Source organism: Corapipo altera, unplaced genomic scaffold, assembly GCF_003945725.1.
Source record: "Corapipo altera isolate COAL_440 unplaced genomic scaffold, ASM394572v1 22b, whole genome shotgun sequence".
Classification (NCBI taxonomy): domain Eukaryota; kingdom Metazoa; phylum Chordata; class Aves; order Passeriformes; family Pipridae; genus Corapipo; species Corapipo altera.
Window position 1 is genome coordinate 8,571,697 of NW_020884876.1, and position 22,773 is coordinate 8,594,469.

Consider the following 22,773-nt stretch of genomic DNA (forward strand, 5'->3'; position numbering starts at 1 on the left):
TTCTTTTTCAGATGAAATTTTAAAAATCGTCCCATGGAAAAAATAATTGTTCTGAAAATAATCACATTGCAAACTCTTAGCACTTATTCAGAATTATGTATTTTTGAACAGTAGTTTGCATTGTTTTCATTATGGTTGCGTAATACTAGCCTGTGATAAAGTTCTATTTATTTGAAGTACACCTTACCTGTGTCTCTGGGATGATAGGACTATCTTCAGGAGAAATTCTAAAGAAGGTGGATAAAGGTGATGACACAATAACGGGGTTTGGCCTTACAAATCCGCTTAGATCACAGCTAGGAATGTCATTCTCTTCCTTCTTCATGACAAGGGTATCCATGACGTAAAACACATTCCAAGGAATCCATACTGTGTGATACTGTGTCAGGAATGGTGATCGCTCAAACACCAGTGTCAGAGAGGCACCACCATTCGCTACCAAGTCAAACCTAGAAAAAAACCCCAAGAGGGCTAGCTAGTCAGCAAATTCCCAAAGCCATCCACAGCCTCTATTTTATGGATTGATTCTTCATTCCATTGTACTGCTCTGAAGGCAGAACGACTCTACTGGAAACAATGGAGAAATCAATTAAATTATATTACATAATACCGCACAGAGAGAATTGAGAGTTTGGGATCCTGCGTTTAAACTAAGCAAGCCCTTCTACTTCTACAGTATATAATCAGCATGTTTTACATTTGAAGAATGTACAAAGTACAACTTTAGTCAATCACTTTGTTAATGTCTTTTGTTTCCATTATTTTATTATTATCTTAGCTTTACAAGCAGCTCTTCAGTAAAGCCTTTACTGTCTTTGTGACTAAGAAGTGCTTCAAAGGGAACTTACATTCCATCCTGGCGAGTGATTGTATATCCATAGTCTGGATAGTGTAGAAAGGAGACATTGACTCCAATGAGTGGCGTTCCATCAGCAGTTAACACTTGGCCTCTTATGACAGATGCAAGACTGTGAAAAAGATGCAGGATCAAATTACAAGCTTGTTTTTTTTCATTCTCTTTTGAATGAATAAAAGCTAGTGAGTGAACACACACACATCCACCCCCCCACACACATGGTATCAACTATCATTAAAAAAACATTCCTTAGACTCTAACCCTTTTACAAGTTCACATAATTTACACTGTATAAACAAATGCCTCAAAATCTACAGATAATAATTTTGTTTCAGTATTGTTGATTTTACTTTGGTTTATTTTGTCTGTACTGAGTTACTAAGACCAGAAATTCACTGAAGAATTTTAAGAACTTGTAAACTCTAGATGTTCTCACTGTAAGTCATAGCTCTGGCAGACTTTTAAAGAAAAACGTACTTTTCAATTAGTATCAAAGCAATCTGCAAAACTGCAGGGACTATGAAGTACAAAATTTAAAAGAGCAATAACGAACATTGGTGCAACAACTTTTAATCAACTGCTGTGCCCAAACGCATTAATGCTGTTAAATTACTGCAAACGCAGTAGCTCTAGTGTAAATCATCTTCTTTCACTCAGTGAGATCCCAGACACCTGCTTCCTGTTACTGGTTTATTTTCAGGTCATTACTGCTTCATAGAGCACCAGTCAAACAGTTTACGCAATTATACTGTCGTGCACTTAACAGTTCTATTACATTAATTCATAATTTATATTATTTAGTGAGCTCAGTTTAAAAAGTGCAGCTTTGCTTTTCCTTCTGAAGTGTTTTCATTGCTCTGATATATTTCCAACTGTGCTAGCCTAAATCAACTGGTTAAATAAAGATTTATTTAATCATTAATGAAGTGCCCTGTTAGAATACAGACACTAAGCATGGCAAGTACCTTTTGTAACCTACTGGCACTGGTAATTTGAATTTTGCAGGAAATGAGAAAAACCCAAGCAATTTAAAATATTAAGAGCAAAAGTCTTTGCTGGAAGTCCATACCATGAAATTTGCAGTCATAGTGGATCTTATCACATGAATCTCACACACTCTCCAATTTCTTTTGTATTGATGAGTAAAAGATGAGTCATGCTCACCTCTTATTAAAAGGACTTTCCCCAGGTATGACATGAGTGCTGTCTGCTCCGATGAGAAAACTGATGCGGTCATAAAATGCTTTGGCAGCTTGCTGAGATGGAGACTGTTGGCTTTGGCTGATGATATCTTGGGGATCAGGTAGTCCACGACAATAAGGCTGGTTTTGGCAAGAACTCTGCAAACAGCAGTCAGGATCCATACAGTCAACTAGCCCATCTGTTGGTAGAAAGTCACATGAATGAACAAACTCTTCCTCCTGCCCCTCTGCATGAGAATGAGTCAGCCAGCAGAGAGATTAAAAAAATTATGTAGTATGAAAGAATACTCATAATTAAGATTTTAATGAATTCACTTTCAATTAAAGAAAGTGAGTTTGTTTCCACTGGGTTCTTAAACTCCCATGGAAATCCATGCAAACTGAATATACTCAGTATCGTGTAAAAATTAAACCTATTTATTCAACACTTTCCTAAAAACAATTTGAACAAAACAGAAAACGAAGATGCTCAGGCTCTGCATACACTGGTAACTTACAAATATCAAACATTTCAAGTGGGTTTAATTAGCTTTTATGTGAGGCTATTTGGTTTGCTAAAGAAAAGAAGTAAATAACTTCCCCTCTGCTGTTTCCCTCAAGTTTTTTAGCATATCTATGCTGCAAGTAGCTTTAAATATTTCACAAGATTTATCAAGGTGGATTCCTTTATACCTTGGCAGGAAGATTTTGTTGCTAGTGGCAAAGGCAATTTCCACAGGTTTTTCACATGAAAATGTATGAGAGAACAAAATCTGTATTTAACATTTAGATTTTATTCTGAATAAACTGATAAGAAATGCTGGCCAGTATAAACAAGACTTAAACACATGGGTGCTTTTATGTTTATGTGCTGAAATATTCACATATGTGGAGCATTAGGTCTGTCACATCACTGGAAATCTAATTTGGTGAAAGATTAAAATCAAGATCAAACTGATAACTACTAATTTGCTGTAAGTAAAGTTGTAAGGAAAATGAGCCTGGAAATGTCAGCTACAGGAAATTTCTAGATGAATGTAATATGGTATCACAGAGCTGATAATTGTTTCCCCAAAAGAACAGCAAGACTGAAATAGCTCAAACATTTTATTATTTGCTTTAGATTAGAGAGGGAGCTTGCTTGCTGCACTAAACCGAAAAATACACCAACGCAGCACTTGGAGGAAGGCCATGACTGCTTCTCTCACAAAAGAATCTACCTTTAGAGTAAAACTTCTTTCTGAAGGGAAAAATATCATCCATTTTTGTTCAATCACATGTTGAATGAGTGTAAGCAAACAGAGATCTTCTAGAGGTTTTCTTCTTAGTATTGCTGTGCTATGTGGATCAGTTAGAGGACTGGCAAGCTAGTAAAGGACTGGGATTTCTGTTCTTTCGCACATCTGAAGTTCTTATTTAACTCGGCTGACACTGAAATCAGTTCAGGAAAATAAAAGGGATGAAAAAGGCATTAAGTATGTCAAAGGTTAAACTTTTGTATAAGAAAAGAAAGAACATTCATTTTTCCTGCAATGAGGATATGCCAGAGGGTCATCTTGCCACTCAGACAGACACTCAGGCTGGAGAAATGGGCTGACAGGAACCACATGCAGTTCAGCAAAGAGAAAGGCAAAGTCCCGCACCTGGGGAGGAACAACCCCCTGCACCAGAACACAGCTTTATGGAGAAGACCTTGGGAGTCCTGGTGGACATGAAATTAATATGAGGCAGCAACATGACCTTGCAGCAAAGAAGACATCAACAACATTCTGGGCTGCATCAGGAGTGTTGCCAGCAGGTCAGGAGAGGTGATCATTTACCTGTACTTAGCACTGGGGAGGCTACACCCGCACAAACAGCTCTGTGTGCAGGCTGGGCTTTCTGGTACAGGAGACATAGACATACCAGAGAAAGCTCAGTGAAGGACCATGTAGACAGTTAAGGGCTTCGCACCTCTCCTATGTGGAAAGGCTGAGAGAGTTGAGACTGCTTAGGCTGGAGAACAGAAAGTTCATCAGTGTGTACAGATACTAATGGGAGAGTGTAAAAAAGTTCACCTTTCAGTGGTGCCCAGCAAAAGGAAAGAGACAATGGACACAGGCTGAAACACAGGAAATTTGGTCTGAACAGTAGAAAAACTTTTTTTACTGTGAAAATGGTTGGATATTGCAACAGGTTGCCCAGGGAAGTTGCAACTTTGTAGGAAGTTCTCCTACAAAACCCAACTGGGCACATCCCTGAGCAATCTGCTCTAGCTAATCCTGCTTTGAGCAGGGGGTGGGACTAGATGATTTCTAGAGGCCTTTCCAACCTCGAATAGTCTGTGACTCTTGTAATTTTCTAGTCTCAATCTTGTAAAATATGAAACCCTTTCGTAGCCAAAGTACTGACCTCCCTTGTTGGTTTTAACTCTAGAAGACTGGATCAGTGTCAAAGCTGGGGGTACTGACAGTTAAATGCATAGTTTTGGGGTTTTATACATCTGTATGGTCTCCCAGGCAATATCTGGTGCAGTTGCCAAAGAAATGCTCAAATTTCTCCATTCATCTTTGTTAGTTTATAAAAAGCAAATGTACATCTGGAGTATAGTCTGCAGGTCATAAAACTGCATGAGATTGACACCTTCTGAACTAATGAGTTGGAAATGCATTTTTACAAGCCTCTCCACTAACATCAATCAGAGAAAGAATCTCATTTTCACCAGCCAAGATAGAGGGATATGCTGTTTGTTATTTTCCTGTGGAGTTTATCAGTAACTTGCCCAGGCGAGTGACGGATGGTTATGAATCTGGCTCCTTATAACTTGAGAAAACATTCTTCATTCTTTCTCTGTACTTATGTGGCTAGAGCTATCTAGTACTGCTAAGTTGAGTACTCTATTGCACTGTGTGAAGCAGAGTAAAATTTCCCTTCTGAAATGGCTCTGCAAAATTATTGATGAATTTTGTTTGGCCTGAAAAATATGAGACTTAGCTCAACACTGGCTTGTCAGTTATATCACTCAAATATGACAGTGAAATTATAAAGAAAATAGAAACTCCTACAGGCAGCTAGGTAGTCATTATCAGTCTCAGAAGGCTATTTGTATTTTCTTGTTCTAGACTTAAGTCTATATACAGAAGATGTAATGATTACTTTATTGTTTTCTTCCTCAAAAGCTAAAGTCTAGCTGTAAAAATCTTGATTTTTACCTTTGCTGCAAAATGCACCAAATTGCAATGGAGCATGGTCTGTTGATAACATTGCTCATTTGGGGAGATGAATAAAACTACCAAAACTCTGCTCTCGTGAGACCCCACCTGGAGTACTGCATCCAGCTCTGGGATCTCCAGAGTAAGAAGGACATGGAACTGTTGGAGCGAGTCCAGTGGGGGGCCATGAAGATGATCATGGGGTGGCAGCACCTCTCCAATGAAAACTGAGCAAGTTGGGGTTGTTCAGCCTGGACAAGAGAAGGCTCCAAGGAGACCTTACAGCAGCCTTCCAGTACCTAAAGGAGGCTTCCAAGAGCTGGAGAGGGACTTTTGACATGGGGAGGTAGTGATGGGACAAGGAGGAACGGCTTTACACTGACAGAGGGTAGGTTTAGATTAGATATTAGAAAGAAATTCTTTACTGTGAGGGAGGTGAGGCACTGGAACAGGTTGCTCACAGAAGTTGTGGACATGCCATCCCTGGAAGTGTTTAAGACCAGGTTGGATGGTGCTTTGAGTAACCTGGTATAGCGGAAGGGGGGTTGGAACTAGATGATCAATAAGGTCTGTTCCAACCCAAGTCTTTCTATGATTCTGTGATTAAATGAGAGGAGCCAAGACAGAGGATTCCTATGATGCATGTCTAAAAAGTAAGATATATCTGTGGGAGTGTTTGCTTTTGAATGGAGTAAAACTGCTGGAAGGAAGAAAAATAGGGGGACAAAGTAAGTCCGGGGCACAACTTCTGCCAGTGTCAAGGGTAGATGGCAACCAAGGACCTACATAAATCACATTCTTGGTAAATATATATATAAAATCTCCAAGAAGTGAAATTCAGGGCCTATATAGGAAGAATATAGTTTTGGAGCTATGACTCTGACCATCCCACCAGGACAGGCTGGATGACTGGCAAACTAAGGCAAGAGACTGGAAAGCACAGGAAACTGTTTTAACAAACCTCAGTTACCCTCACATTTTACAATTTTACTATTTTACAACAGGCTACAATGAATGGACTCAATCACAGACACAAAAATGGCTGCCTGTAGGAGCAGCTCATCAGAAAGGCCAAAAAAGCACAAGTAGCCCTTGCTTTATTACTAAACAGCGAGCAAGGACCTTGTTCAATGTTACTATTGCATAAGTATACTTACAGTGTACTCAAATTCAGCTTTCCTGTTGGAGTGAAGAAGCCAAAAATCTAAAATATGCAACACTAAATGAGTTGCCACTCCAAAAAAGAAATCTTGGAGTCACTATGGATAAGTCCTATGGATATATCAATCTAGCACTCACCAGCAACCACAGATGCAAACAAAAAGCTGAAGAATAATGGGAAGTGTTGAAGCACAAACCAGAGTACATGAGCATGCCACTGTATCACTCCTAGTTCAAGTAGATACTTCCTGAGATTTCCTTAGTTTGGGTTATCTTTGAATTTAGCAACTCTTCTGACATTCAAAATATTCTCTGGCAGTAATTTCCTACTTTAATTAGCAGCCTATTAATATACAAAAGAAAGTATAAGTTCACATTTACCCTATTAAAGTGTTTTGCTAAGCAATTGCTATTATCCACTATAAGAGAGGAGGTCTCGGTTTAGGTAATCTTTAGGCTGAATTTGTACTACTCTGTGACAATGTTTAGCAGGAACAGGCTATCCTAAACTATGAAAGAAATAAAAAAAATACAGTAGTGCTAAGTATGCTTTGTTTTATTACAGTATTTATTTTCATTTCAGGAAAAAAAGAATATTAATGATCCCTTAAATCCTGCTCATGGAAGCCTGTAACTACTCTTAATAATTGCACAGGAGTTAATAAAAAGCAAACTTTAACTAAGGAATCTGTTCAATGAAGACTCATCTAAACTAAAGAGTAAACAGCTTATTCTTCCTACAGTAATAACAAAGCATGACCCACTTTGTTAAAGTATAATAATGACACATTTTTTTTTCCCAAGAAGCTTGACTTACTCCACCTACAGAGAGCTTTGACTTTCCCTCTCCTCACGAAGCCATTAGAAGTTTAATTCAGCCTAAGATCTGCTTATTGCACACACTTTCCTTTTGGGCTGCTAAAATGTAAAGAAAAATCCAAATCAATCACAGGGGAAAATAAAGAGCGAGCCTTAAAGAAAAAGGAAGTGATTTGCAAGGCTCTCAGAAATCTGTTTAAAAGGGAGATAAATAATAAACATCCCGTAATATACCAACAGTTTCTAGAAGGGAAAATAATCTATGCCTTGATGCCATTAGGATTTCCTATGGAGAGTATTCCCACTGAGGTCCCTGGGATGCTCATGTTCACAGAGTTTGAACAATCAGTCCCAGAAAAAGCTAGGAATCAAAGGAACAGCAGACACTTTTATTAATGAACTGTACTCGTATTATATATGAAATGTATTTTATCCAGTGTAGGCTAAAGCATAAACATTAACCACAGCATAATAAATAGGTAACAACTGAGATAACTTTAATTATAAAACCACTGAGCCTAGTGAGATGTAGATCACACTACCCGCAGTCAAGCTATAAATTCAGCATAAGTGCTGAGATAACCTAATCTCCCACAATAAACAAATACACCAGAAGAATCCCTATGCCATTCCCTGTAGCTGTCTGAAATTTTAATGGCTTGCCCAGAGATTAGTGGGTTGATTGCAGGTACTTTTGCAAAGGGAAGAAACACCTCTCTCTCCAGGTAGGTTTCAAAGAAGACTTTCTTTTCCCAGTTTTGTTAGGTATGTTTCCATTTTTAATTTAATAGTTACATTTTAACCCTTTTCCTCAGCCACAGTCAAAGACTGAAGTGAATATGTTCTGTATCAAAGCATATAAATTACAGAAATGCCATGGACAAATACCATTATCATGGCAGGCCAACCATGGCAAAACAAGTGTTTGGCCAACCCCTTCCTCATGCATAGCTGCATAATGATATCTGTAAAGGAAATAATGAAAAAAACAAGAAAAAAAGTAACAAAATATCAGCATTAGCTTCCCCCCCCCCCAAATATTGTTCTTTTTTCTTGAACTTTAAGTCATCCTCTTAGATTGTTCTACTCCAATTCCTCAATCCTTTTCCCCCTTTCCTCACAAAAATCTATTATTATTTTCAGTTTGAAGTAGCAGCTTCTTTTCCCTTGTTTCATTTACAGCATTCCTGTTCACCTTGCTCCTCTTTCTCCTCCTTCCCCATTACCTCCTCTTGACTCTTTCCTTGGTATGTCACATCATTCTATGATCTTAAACAATTACCGAATCTGTTTGAGTCTATTACTCAGCTTTCAATGTTTTTTCCCATTTTTTTCCCTACATGATCTTTTTTTTTCCTCCAAGTTGTTTATGTTTCCACATAGTTTTCCCTCTTCCTTGCTTTGTCTCTTTTCATGTTTGCAGGTTTCTCTTTCTTCCGTATCTTCATAATTCCCCGGCCCACAAGAACTTAATTCCCCAAACAGCACATCTCTGCACAGAATTTGTGCCAGGCTCTTTAGGCCCCAAAATGTGCAAAACTGACTCAAAATATGTCATATATAACAGACAAGGATTACAATTCAAAAGATGTGTACAGCAATAAACAGGAGCACAGTTTTAACAGTGGTATTTATTTGCTTTAGGAAGTAAATGCTGGTGTTATTTATGGTTTGTGATGTCTAAGATCCCAGCTGCAGTCAGGATACGAGAGCAAAGAGTCAACCAGCAATTGCAAAGGCATACGCAGTCTAAAACAGAAAGACAAAGTCACAGATGACTTTATCATCATCCAGAGGCCCTAATGGAGTTTTTATCTCTGCTCTGAATCTGAAGGTGTTAAGCAAAACGAACTGATGAGAAGGGGAAAAAAGACAGACAATAAAAGCATTATGCTGAACTAATATTTTACTGCATCCACATTTAATCTTGTTTTTGTGTTTGGTTTTTTTTTTAATGTGATTCTGGAGTCATGCCAAAGTCACAGCCTCTCTAGCTTCGCTAACCTACAGCAGTAATTGCAGACTGGTTCCTTAAGTCAGCAGCCCTGCCTGCATCTCCCTGCAGATTGTTACCTGCCACCTGAATGACAGACTGCGGAAAAGTAAGCCAAAAAAACGACTCTCTGTGGAGTGGGCAACCAGTTGTTTCCAGCAATAGTATCACAGGTCAAAATGTAAACTCCTGGTTCAGCCTTTTCTCTTGGGAAAATTTCCTTGTGAGGTCACTGAAATTATGAACTCCTTTCTTTTTTCCCCTCCATAACAGTTCACCGAGTTAAGACTACGTTTTATTCCAGTATAAAAGAACACTGCAGGGAAACTAAGGTGACACCCAACTTTTCCTGAGTACATATCTCACCTGTCATATGCAGCTTGTAAGGCTTTGCTGATATGCCATATAAAAGCACTGGATACTGCAGTGTATTCTTACAGGTACGGAAGCTGGTAAAATGTGCATGTGGTTCTCATGGCAGTATTTAATCACCTGACTGTAAAATCTCTGTTCTTCAACATGTTCTCCCCACAGTTAAAGATCCAGTTGGTATATCTTACCTCCTTCATTGTCCTTACTGTCAGTGCAGAGAGTTTCCATGGCTACGTCACAACCCGCTCCCCTCCATCCTGGCTGGCAGACACAGTGCCAACCATTTTGGTCCAGCGTGCACCTCCCATTGCTGTTGCACAAGCCAGGGCAGCCCTCTGTTGAAACAGACAAAGAAGAACAATCACAAGTAATTTAAATATTGTAATAACATAAAAAGAAAAAAATACAAACAAGGGACACTTACTGGGAACAGGCCTTAGGAACAGCACAAATACTGTAATTGCACATGGAGTGGAACAGCAACATTACCTGGGGAATGTAATTCTTAACTAAGTGGCATCTTTGATTGGCCTGACACTTGAGACACCACTTACCTGTACAAGCAGGAAATAAATGCACCAATCCTCTAAATACCTGCAGGCCAGACAAAATTAAGTTTGGTTTCTTTTTAATTTATTTTTTTTTGGCAAACTAACAAGAGATGAGTGCATAGTGCAAACACAGCTGTGTAAAACGGTACATTTTTCTGTGCTCATAGAGTAGATTATTATTTGCTCTATGCAATTGTGGTTACTTACGGGCACAAATGTTTAAGCTCCCTGTTACTATGAACAAATCCCTCCAAATTCTTAAGTAGGAAAATAGGTATGATTTTAGGCACATAATAAAAGAGAATGTTAACTTTATCTGGTCTCAGAGTTGCCGTGTATTCATGTGAAATTACAGTGCGTTAAATAATTGCACAAAGTATAGGCCAGTTTTAATGACTATACTTTATGCCAAAAGTACATTCCTTTTCACAGAATAAGCAAAGCTCAGGAAATAGTGAAGCAGCTTAGCATCTATTCTAACAAACATTAGGATTCAGGCTGCATACGGATGGGACAGGACCAACAGGATTTCCAACTAAATGTAATAGCTGTGCGTATTTGATTACTTAGGACGGACAAAATGAAATACCATAAGGACCACAATAAACATTGATAGACTGAACAAAAACACGGTAGTGACGTGCTTCAAGACAGATAGCAGAGAGTGATTTTTTGTGACAATCTCCCTAAGGCTTTTGTGCTGTTACCTTTATATCCTATCTTGTCTGCTTTTATGGCCAAGGAGGGAAAATTTGGGAAACAATTAACATAATTTAATATATCCAAAATCGATAATTGTTTTCAGTCTAACATTGCATTAAAAAACAGTATCTGTCACTTCCTAGTGATGAAATCTGGCATGCAGCCAACATGATCTATATGAGGATGACAACACTATAAATATGTAATTTTGGTGTTCCTTGTCTATGACTATGATAAGACACTGACAGAAGCAAGTACAGATGTGGCACTAAGTATCTTATGAGAAAGTGGCTACAAATCAGGTTTTTCTGGACACAACAATTTTCTGAAAACTTTTATCCAAAAGCCCTATGTAACTGGGTAAACAATTCTTCACTTTTTGAACAACTATCTTTGTGAACTAACTTACTGTTCCATTTTGGTTAACTTCAGTTGATTGTAGAGCAGTCTTTCAGAAGTAATAGTCTACTTTTTTTTCTTTTACAGATTTTTGAATTTACTGACTCCTTTCAACCATGTAGCTCCAAATTACAAACATGCCCAGAAAAAAAGTTATAAAGGGTGCTTAACTCCAGTCAAATCACTCTCAGAAGGGAGAGAATCAGGAAAACAGGGATGCTACAGTTATGGATATTGTGCCATCATACCAGGCTGAAATTAATTTTGCTACTCTTCTTACTTTTTCAGACTGCAGCTGCTAATAGTATTTGTTAATGTACTGAGATCTATTTTTTTCTTAACATTCTTCTAATTGATTTATGGAAGACTTACATATATAATCGAAATACTGACAGAGCATTTTAGGAGTCAACTGGGTACACTCAAGACTTATTGTGTGAAAGCCTGGATATTGCCATCAATATTGCCATATTCTAGTGTAAAAAAACCCACAAGGAATAGAGAAAGATACTCAGGGAAAGAGGGATAGGAATATTTTAAACATTTTTCTAAAACAATTTTTCACCGTAACTGAAGATACAAGAATCTTTGCTGTTTCATGTTAGGTTTTTGCATCCTTGAACCTCTTAACTGAAAATGTTGCACAGACTATAAAAGATTTTTCTAGACTCATAAAAAATACAAGTCATAATTTCCTATAGATTTTCTACATTCAGATAATCAAAAGCTTATTAGCCTTGGGTATTTTATTGATCTGTCTGTATACAAACACACACATCTCTATAATTAATCTGTTCTTCAGAACTAATGACACTTGTACTGTGATGAGTATTGCTTCGCTTTGTTTCCTAAATATTTTGGGTTTTAAAGGTAGAGGTCCAATGACAAAACTAACAACAACAAAAAAAGCTCCAAACAGCAAATGAATACTATCTTCAGTTATTGGTTCAGATAAAATCTAATACATGTATACAGTTTGTATATAAATGTATAACTACTGATAAAGTGTTACCATATAACGGAAGTAAAATTTTAATTTGAGATGAGTTGAAAGCCATATGAGTTATATACATAATCCATGGAATGTATGTAAGAGAAGATTCTTTTGCCCAGACTAGTATGGTTTTAACTATATATTTATATAAAAAAAAAATGTAAGTACAGGCATGTCATCAAAGAGCAAATATACAGTACCTTTCACTATCTTATCCAAATAGTGAGCTTGAGAATTAAAAAGAAAAAAAAAAACAGACAGACATTTCAGAAGTGTCACATAAAACAAGAATTGTTCAGAATTCACATGCAAATCAAGCAGGTGCACCTGACATGAGAGGTCTTACATTACAAACCGAAAATGTATTTCAAAGCTTTTAAAAATGCAAGAAATTCTCTTTTCAGCAAACATCATCATGATTTAATGAAACTATTTTAGAAACCAGGCCTGCAGAAGAAAAAGAGATGCTACCTCTCTGAGACTACATATTTCTTCTGAATTCTCTTCACATGGTTTGATTTTTACATATAACAAAAATATAATTAAAGTTAGCTAAAAAATTCAATTTTCAACACAATGTAAGAGCAATTCCTTAGTTTATAAGCCTTAAACACTGACCATGCGGGAAGATCTTTGATTTGCAGGTCACATATGACAGCACAACCATCACACTATCTTAATTCTCATTGGATTAACAGGATTTTTAGGAAGGTTTTTTTTTCAGCTTCGTTTCAGCCACAGTTATTCTTCTGAGCACACAAAGCAAATACATAAAATAAGTTGGACTGGGTATAGAGGGTGGAAGAGGTTGTAGTGAGGTTAGTAGTGTGGTGATCCATTTCATTTGAAAAAACAGGTAAAAATTAAACTTAGGCTTCAGAAGTATAAATATAAATAACATGGTATACACAAGAATAGCAGGTTGTAGGTTATGACAAATTTTCACAAACAATTTGAGAGGCAGATGGATGAATGACATACAGAGTGTAAGATGGATTTCAAGCAGCAGGCCCTACTTTTAATACATGAGACACAGCACAGATGGGTTACATGTTCCCTCTTTACTTGAAGGAAACAGACATAAACTGCAGTTGTGTTAAAGGGGTTAATGTCATATAGCAAAACCACATAGGACAGGTCCACCACAGGCTACCAAACCCAGCCATCAAACCCCACCCACAGGTGATGGGATATTACAGACCACTGCAGTTGGGACACGCCAAGCTGAGCCAACAATATTGGATACAATCCCCTGTTTTTGCTGTGGACAAGGTCTCTCAACACAGCCCTCAGAGGTTCTCTTCACTTCAAAATCTGACCTTTTCTAAATCCCTGATGGAGGATGGCCCCTGTCTGGCAGTTCTCTGTCACCTGTTAAGATTCCTTTGGATGGGTAAGAAAGGCATTTCCAACTATAGCCTTTCCTCCAATTTGAATGAATGGGAAAAAGCTCCTTTTGAGTCCAAGCAGGGAGGTGATGAGAGACATATTATCACAGAAGCCACAGTCACTGCTATGACTAAGAGGCGGAAACTTTCTAGTCCCTTTCTCTTAAAGAAAGTGTCAGGTGTCCACTGCACAGCTTTCTTTTTTTCCCCTATAACGGTAAGGTTAATGTGAGACAAAGTAAGAAGATGAAAACATCAATTACAGAACACTTAGAGCAGCAGCAACAAACTAAGTAGCTTTTCACATTAACCACAAACAAAAAGAAAAGTGATACAGCCGCATTTCAGGGTGGATCAAATTCCTCTCTTACTCATCCAGGAAAATTCCCCTTGCTCCTACATTGCTTAAAACACGGTGTAGTATGCGTGGAGGAAAAATCAAGCTTTATTTCATAAAATGGAAGCAATTAGGTCTGTCTGGGGAATGCATCTGTTCACCAGTAAAACATTAAATGCCTCTACAAATGTAGGGATAGATAACAAAACAGAACATTAAAAAAACTCCTAAGCAACTGAAAATAGTCCCTTCAATCCCACATGCCCCCACATGCTATTTCCGTTCAGAAATCCAATCTTCATTTAAAAAAAAAAGTAAGAAAATGCTCTTTAAGATTTTTTGTATCCAGCAGTCTTATAAGAAGTCAGCTCCAGAACATGAAACTATAATGCTCAGAAAACAAGTTCTACCTTCCAGCATCCTTTTACTCATGGTCACTTGACAGTAAGAACAGCGTTAGAAACTATTTTGGTTAATATGCAGCATTGTAGAAAAATCATAAAGCAGAAAATGAATGACCAAAAATAGCAAAACTTTGCAGTGAAGTTTAACCAGCCATGCTGTCTTCCTTATCTTCACAGCACTACAACTGAAAGAGGAATGAACCTATGTGGAATTACAAAATGCAAGCCTTTTTCCCTCTGTATAGAAAATTCCAGGTGGGATTTGGAGCACTTCAGTAGGATGAAGCATCTCAGCAGGTGCTCCTTGGCAAGACACTTACACATTTGGCACATATAGGTTATGTTATGTCCTTTAGAAGTCTAATTACAGACCAGGCAAAGTACCTACAAGGGTTTTCTTGCAGAGTTTAAGCCTGTGCTATTTAAAATCTTACTATTATTTCCAGGAGAAGAAGGACTTCTTAATATAGCACCAAATAAAACAAAGAAAAACAAAAATGAAGATACAAAATTTGTATATTTTCTAGCTGAATCAAAATCCAAGAAGATCTAAGTGGTATTAAAAATTTATACAACATAAAATATCAATGATGCTATCAATCTGTGTGGATATTTATATAAATATGCTGCAGATAAATCTATTCTATAAAAATCAGTCAGGCAAATTCACATTTAACAAAGCATATTTCATAACCAGTCAAAACCCTGACTTTTTTTTTTTTTTTAATGTAATGTCTCCCATTAGTTTCCTATCAGAGATGTCAATGTCTTCCTCATTCATACGCTACTTCCTCCAGGTATGACAGAATAGCCTAAGAATAAAAGTACATATTAAACCCATTTATTCCAATCAGCTCCTGTTTAAATCAGCATGAGTCACATACCCATTGATTTGATGTTCCTTAATTGATACTTATAACACTGCTTTATTCTGATTATTCTGTCATAAAGGATTATAAGAGTGACATGCAAATTTATATCTCTCTTACTTTACATTATTATCCTCCATCAGACATCTTCACCTATCAAAATCTTCGTAACCTGTACACTAGACTACAACATGCCACATATTTTTGTAGTGCATATATAGTCCCGTTACAGTTTCAACTCAACAGATCCACAAAAGTCATGAGTCACTTTGCTCCAAGAGCAGATTTGACCTCACAGTACCATCAGACATGAAGCAAAAATACAAACGAATGTGACCAAAGCTATATTGATTGAGGTCAGTCTAAATAAAAAACAACTTTTAAGGTTTTTTGCTTCCTACACTCTGAAAGTGAGAGTCAAACTCTTGCCTCCTCTCCACTATTACTATCAGCTTTCTCCCTTCCTTACTGCATTACAGTCTCTTTGTCTAAAAGAAAACAGAAAGGAGAAATTAGGAAGACAAAAGATGGCTGAAGGTGGGGAGAAAACAAAGAAGAGACATGAAGAAATACTTTTAGTATGCAGCAACAATGAAGAATGCTGTCCTGCTCCTCTCAGAGCAAGCTCTGCTTTGTTTACTCTCCCCATCTCCCACAATTCATTATAGCAATTCCCATTCACTGGTGAACAGCTGCATAAGCATCTTTGCTGCTAACACAAACCCCATGCTCTCCCATACCCATTTTCTACAGGAACATGTGAACACTGTATCTTGCATCAGTCATATCTGAACTGCTACATAATCTTGCACCAAGTGTCATATAAGGAGATAGCAGGTTTCTCTTGAAATAAAAAATTCCTATAAGCAGACTATGGTATGTTGGTACTATACTGTTTCCCTTAAGCTTTTATCTATTCGTTAGAGTTAAAAAGCTTTAATGTCTTCACTTATTAATTTTTAATTCAGGTAATGATTGATTTATGACTACCTGTGAAAGTTTTATACACTTATTCCTTTGTGAATGTACAGATCTAACAGTCCTCATTCAGTACTCCTTCTCTCACAAACAACAAGCTGCTGATACCTTTGTAGTAGGCACACTATGCTAACCTAAACAAATATGCAACTGTTCTCATATAGACTTTTCTGTCACCTTCCTTCCTAAGTAAAAATTATTTAGTATAATATCTTCATGCTACTGGTATGAAGAGAATATATTCTTATCTCATTTTACCAGTGAGTAACTAAGGCATAGAAAGCGAGAAGTCTCCATCCACTTGGCTACAAACACTTATGATGCGATTTTCCAGAACACTTAGAATTATACAGGATATAATACACAAACCAGTATTTTAGCAAGTCTTGTCCCCAGAAAGTGAATAACAGTCAGAGAACAATTCTTTAAAGTCTGCATTTGTGAACAACTAACAGAAAACACATGGTAGAATCAAGGGTGGAATCTAATTCTTCAAAATCATCCTTAACCAGGAGATCACCCTGTCTCTTGTTATGAACATTACTTCTTACTCCCTGTGCAGCCAAGCAGTAGCAGGGGTTGAGGCACACAGTTCATCAGTAGTTTCACAGACACTTGCCAACAGAAAACTCACTGTATGCTTTAGGGAGAATGCAGTTTGTAAACACGTTTTGGTGCTGGTTTAGGAGGAACTGAGTACAAAACTCAGAGGTGACAGCTCTGGTCTGACCTCTCTAATCTATTTAAGGTTCAGTCCATAGTGGTTTACTTCTTCTGACATGGCTAGCAAATCACCCTTATTTTCTCTCATTTACACCCAGCCACAATTTAACTATCCTGACAATGAAAACGCCTTTTGAACATAAACCCCCAAATATCCCTCATAATATTTAAGCCCAGTATTTCTTATCCTATCCACAGCAGACTTAGGGCGTAGCATATTGATTTCTTTAGGCAACTGCTTTTACTCCCGAAGAGCGACTGAAAAAAAGCCAGGCATCCATATGCAAATTCTGAGGAGCTCCATGCCTCTACCAGAAAACTTAGAGGAGTCCAGAATTCATAAAGTATTAAAACTACTGTTGTAGACTGTCTTCAGAAAGGTTCACTCATGTCAAATTCACCACAAATTCAAACCCACTACAGTCTTCTCTTGAGTCTTTTCTGTCTGGCAAACTGCTTCCTATCTTGGATTTGTGCAGCTGATTATTCTTACTTAAGCACAGAATCCAGCATTTGTTGAATTGCACCTTATTTTTCTGCATAGTCTGTGCTATTTGTTAAAGTAATTTTAAATTCTTGTCCTGTCTTCCAAAGAGCTGGGGGGTAACAGGCTTTGGTATAATTTGCAAATGCAATTCCTTCTATTCATCACTGAACATTACTGAAAGCACATGTTCTACTGTAAGCAGCTCATGGTCGTCATCCATTCTCTGAGTTTTTAAGAACCTTGTCTTCGACATACCATATGTTCAGAGCATTGCTGCCAATAGAGAAGGATTACAAACACTCTTCCCTTTTGATATGTTTTTACTCCTAAATTGCCATTTTGCCCTTCTTGTAAAGGAGAGAACATGGATGGAACTATAGTTTCACACAATTTTATTTCTTTTCCTCCATACGTAGACCAAAACATAACCCTCACCCTGAACTCATACCTTCTTCATCATTTATGCACTTCAGATATCTGCAGAGAGACCTGATTTCACTGCAATTTATCCCTTGCCAGAACTGCAACCATTCTTTGCAGCAACCATTTATGGGCTTTTACATACAAAGGCATATCTGTCCTTTAGATTTTTGTTCTGGAAACCACTTAATTTTACCATAAAGTATGATTTCTCATCAATATTACTGGAAAGCCACATATATCTTAGAATTAAAGGTTCAGTTACTTTTAAGGATGTAGTAGACATAGGAAATTTGGAACTGCCGGTAAGTTCATGAGCAGTGTTGTTTCCCATTTAACATCTATTTAGCTCGAAGAGGATTTAGAAGAAAGTGTATATGCCAGTAAGGAGTTAAAACTACCCCACATGTACAGGCTGAAAGAGTTCAAATGCCCATCTGAGACCACTGACAAACTTGTGAAGACCTGCCTCAGAGGCAGGTAAAACCTAATGCTTACTTTAAGAACTGCATGAGAGGTGAATTTGGCTTGAAACCATATTAGGGGATGGATCAGGATGGGAAGCATTACTGTTTCCATCTTTCTCCCTCATTGAAAGTATTTACAGAATGTGTCTGACCAGCATGCAACTATGCAGTGTACAAAAGCACCTACTCCCTGGTCACTTCAGCTCAAGTAAGCTTTGCAACATGCTTTAAAATTCTTCACATCTCAGAAAATGCTGTTGTTCTCTGAAAATGTGCCGAACTTGAACTTCACTGTGGTCCCCATTTAAATGCAAATAAACTAATTAGCAATTTAAAGTACACTAACAGATAATCTGTATTTGAGATAAGTGGTCTTTAAATGTGTTAAGGTCCACTTTTTTCAGTTCCAGAAATGTGTGCACTACTTTAAATTAACCTGGTAATTGAGTATTTTTATGGTTACCAAATGGACAAATATTTTGCATATTCAAGGCTTGGCCTGGATAATTAATAACATGACCTTTAGGCACAGGAAAGATCAAAAGCAAATTTGTTCTAGATTTCACAAAATCTTGCTAAACTGTAGTGATCAGTCCTCTGTGTGACAAAAAAGTCATCATCTCTTTTTTGTGGGGCTTTAGCATTGAGGGTACTGGTATAAGTATTGTTGTGAAATCCCAACTGCAGTATAGTCAGGTGTTTTGAAAGTAGGATTTCACTGTCAATACTGTGGTGAACTAATTGATATTGGATAGAATTAATTTTGAATATTTGGTTGATTTAATCTGATAAAAGACTGTTTGAATGTCAAAGGTCATACCTTCACTCAGATACAATCTTACTTTTAAGATGAAATTTGTACTCAGGTATAAATCCATGAACTCATAACTAAAGAAAAACATAAATTTAGGAATTTTGATAATTACACAACATATTCATACAGCAGAAATTATTCCGATTTAAGGGATAAAAATTTCCTTCTAATCAAAATTCTAAAATTTCAAAAGAATCTTAAAATTTATGAAGAATTCCCATGAATGCATTAAGGTGCATTAAATATGTGACACATTAAACCACTATGAAATGTAAATACTGTCAGAAATTTCAACTCCAGAGAAAAGTAAACTATACTTGGCAACTAGCATCAACACTAAAATGACGGTGGTGATTGTAACACTGGTTATCCATGCTGCTCTCCCGCTAACATGCAGATGTGGAGAAGACAGATCAAGCCCTCAGACTGGTCCATGACTTACTCTGTCAAGCCCAGGTGTCAAAAATATATACTGCAATGACATATAGCCATATCAATTTTCCTATAAGCACTTTGTTTAATTAGCTGGAGGAACACATTTGTCTTTACTTGCTCTCCGATCCATAAAGAGATAAAGTGTCATTTCCCTGCAGTCATATTTGAAATCTGTAATATAAGGAGCCCTAAGCTAAACACGTGAAGAGAACAGGTGCAGACCATATAACTTACTGGAGTAGATTATGTCTTAGTGTTCCTCAGCACTAGCTGTATTTCTGTACTTACGCTGCTCACAGAGAAAACCACGTCTTTGTGTACGTCCCTAGTCAGAAAACCACTTTAAGCAGTCACCAGAACAGAGTCTGTGCTAATGGAAACACACTAAGCACACATGTGCTCTACATGTTATTTTTTTCTTAATTCTGAATATCTAAACCAGATGACTTTCCTGTTTTTCTGGCTAAAATAGTTGAAACTAGAAACTTCTTGCTGAAGAAAACTTTTTTTTCGGTTTGACTGGTTTGAATGGCATGTTACTGTCTTTTCACGAAAAGAAAAGGGTTAAAATAAATACTTTGCTGTCCCTTGCTATTATTTTTCCTCGGCAAAATTTTAGGGGAAATTGTTAGAAGATAAACCAATTAGATCCCAATTCTCACTGGAATATAAGCACAGGCTGTACACTTACTTCTCAGTGGACCACCACTGGATTTGATTTTCAGTTCTGTATACCACGGAAGTACCACGATGCTAACTTCAGCCCTCCTGAGGGATTAATATGAATGCTAATGACATTAATCCACATGTACCTCATTTATGTTTAACGATATGCTTTCCATGCACACATATTTAAATATTAATTTTGGATTGAAAGATAATCGTTCAACATGATAACAATTAAACAGCTGTAACCTGTCTTGTGTTAAGTAATGGAGCTGCAGGCAAGCTTTATAAACAGATGGTCTTACCCACCCATGCTTAATGGTAAAGACTTTTAAAAAAGAGGTGTTGACAATTCTGAACAAGAAGGCATAGTTTTAATGCAAATTGGCCAATTTGCAATTTAGATTACGCTAAAACTAATTTAGTCTTTAGAAAAAATTAAGCTGCATTGTAAAACTGAGATATTACACAGCACATGGATACAGGAGGTTCCCCACCAACATAATTATTTACTAATTTTATTCAGCTAACAGAGTTTAATGGAAAAGCAGCTGGAAAAGTATTCATATTTATGGGCTCCCTATGACAGTTACTTAATATACTCATGGTCCATGACAGTTATCTCACAAAAAATAATAGACTTTCTGAAACAGTATCTGTTTTAATCTCACAAAACAACTACTCAGACAGGAGAGGGTCACTGAACTCATTGCAAGCCAGGACAGAAAGGAAACAAAAACATACTTTAGTACAACTGTGTTACGAAAACTTAATTACAGAGCAAATTTTCATCCAGGCTATCACCTGGGCACCAGCTGTGCATGCATGGTCTTATATCACACTGAAATGCAGACTGAGCTTCAAAAAAATAATATGGATGTTCACCTCAGACCCAAGAATGTCACTTCCAGATGAAATAAACAATTGACAGGTGATTTTCCATCCTTTTGCAGCAAACTGTTGATATAATCTGTTCTCATGGGGATGAAAACATTCTCAAGGAAATGGTAAAACATTACGTTAAAACATTTTAGCAGGGCCTGTTGTGACTGGACAAGGGGTAATGGCTATAAACTAAAAGAGGGTAGATTCAAACTAGATTTAAAGAAGAAGTTTTGCTCAGTGAGGATGGTGAAACACTGGAACAAGTGAGAGGTGGTGAATGCACAGAAAGGTGGTGAATGCCCATTCCTGGAAACATTCAAGGCCAGGCTGGATGAGGCACTGAACAACTAAATCTATTTGAAGATGTCCCTGCTTACTGCAGGGGGAGTTGATCTCTAAAGGTCCCTTCCAACCCACACTATTCTATGATCCTATGATTTCATGATTACAGTTCTCAGGAGGGAAAACATGTTAAGCAAACGAGGTGCCTTAAATTGTTTAGAATGTGAAATATACAAAGACAGTGTTTAGTTCAAACCTGTAAGATGTTAAACAATACCACCAGTTCTTGAGTTTTGTTAATTCTCATTAGATTCATTTTATCAAAATACTGAGCACACACTTATCTGATGAAGATCTTTCATATAAATATGTAGAAGTATGTGTTCAGAGCAAAGGGAATGACTCACAAGTGTGGCTGACATCAAGTGTGGTATTAAGCTGGAGCTACCCTGTGCCAAAGACGCGTCATGGAACAGTGGATATCAGCAACACACATCAGGTTTATTGCATTAGTCAAATCAATCTTCCCCACCTTACTATACACATTGCTTCAAACAAATAAAAAAATCCCCACTTTATTTAGTCTATTATGCTCTCTATCACAAATCAAAGTATAAAAAATACATATGTATATTATTTTGCGAATCCAGTCTTCCTCAGTTTTATGGAAACACTGAGATTTAACCCAGGTAAGCAGATGTCTAAATTTTTTTCTGAACAAAAAAAAAGCAAATCTTTGCAATCACCTATGATTTCGCTTCCCAACATTCTGAAGTTTTGAAATAAAAAACCCCAACACAACAAAAGGTATCTGGGAGCTGAGAGCAATCAGAATTTCCTTTGGCTAAATTCCGTTTGAATATTTTGAAATATATGTAAAAATCAGCATAACTCAAAAAGCAATCAAGGTTTAAAGGATATTAGAGAGAAATAAAACTGAGGACTACCTTGTTTTAATTAAGGAGATAGGTTTGTTTTTTCCGTCATTCTACCTTTGAACACATCAACTTACAACAGTTAACCAGTGGGTTAACTGAAAATGAGACTGGACAGATAGTCAGTATTTAGAAATATATAAAAATCATTAGCTGAGATGCAAAAATTTTTATACCATTTTAAACAGCATTCATGCTTCACAAAAATACCATAAACTCTTTGAACAAAAGAGTTATGGATTTAGATGATTCAGTATACATTCCAGTTAGCGCCCCCATGAGTAATGCATACATATCTATCCCATTCTTTACATCCACCTAGAGATCTGGAGGTCTATTCCTTTCCCAAAAAGTGAATACAGTCAATTGCCTTTAAGATTTGCAACTTCTTTGGAATATTCCTTTCCCAAAGAAGTTGTAAATTTTGGCTGTTGCCCTTCACAGGCTTCCAGCTAATAGCTGCA

General features: G+C 37.1%; 1 protein-coding gene across 8 annotated transcripts in view; it reads right to left on the reverse strand.

The window, feature by feature from the left end:
* The window catches only part of TENM3 (teneurin transmembrane protein 3), a 1,300,501-nt gene that overhangs the window by 52,394 nt on the left and 1,225,334 nt on the right, over positions 1–22,773 (reverse strand). For all 8 annotated transcript variants that reach the window (XM_027636350.1, XM_027636352.1, XM_027636353.1 and 5 more), the window contains 6 exons: positions 12,420–12,446; positions 10,832–10,852; positions 9,762–9,908; positions 2,021–2,237; positions 849–968; positions 188–449 (listed from right to left, as the gene is read on the reverse strand). In XM_027636350.1, coding sequence (XP_027492151.1) covers positions 188–449; positions 849–968; positions 2,021–2,237; positions 9,762–9,908; positions 10,832–10,852; positions 12,420–12,446 — 794 coding nt within the window. The remainder of the gene's footprint in view (positions 1–187; positions 450–848; positions 969–2,020; positions 2,238–9,761; positions 9,909–10,831; positions 10,853–12,419; positions 12,447–22,773) is intronic.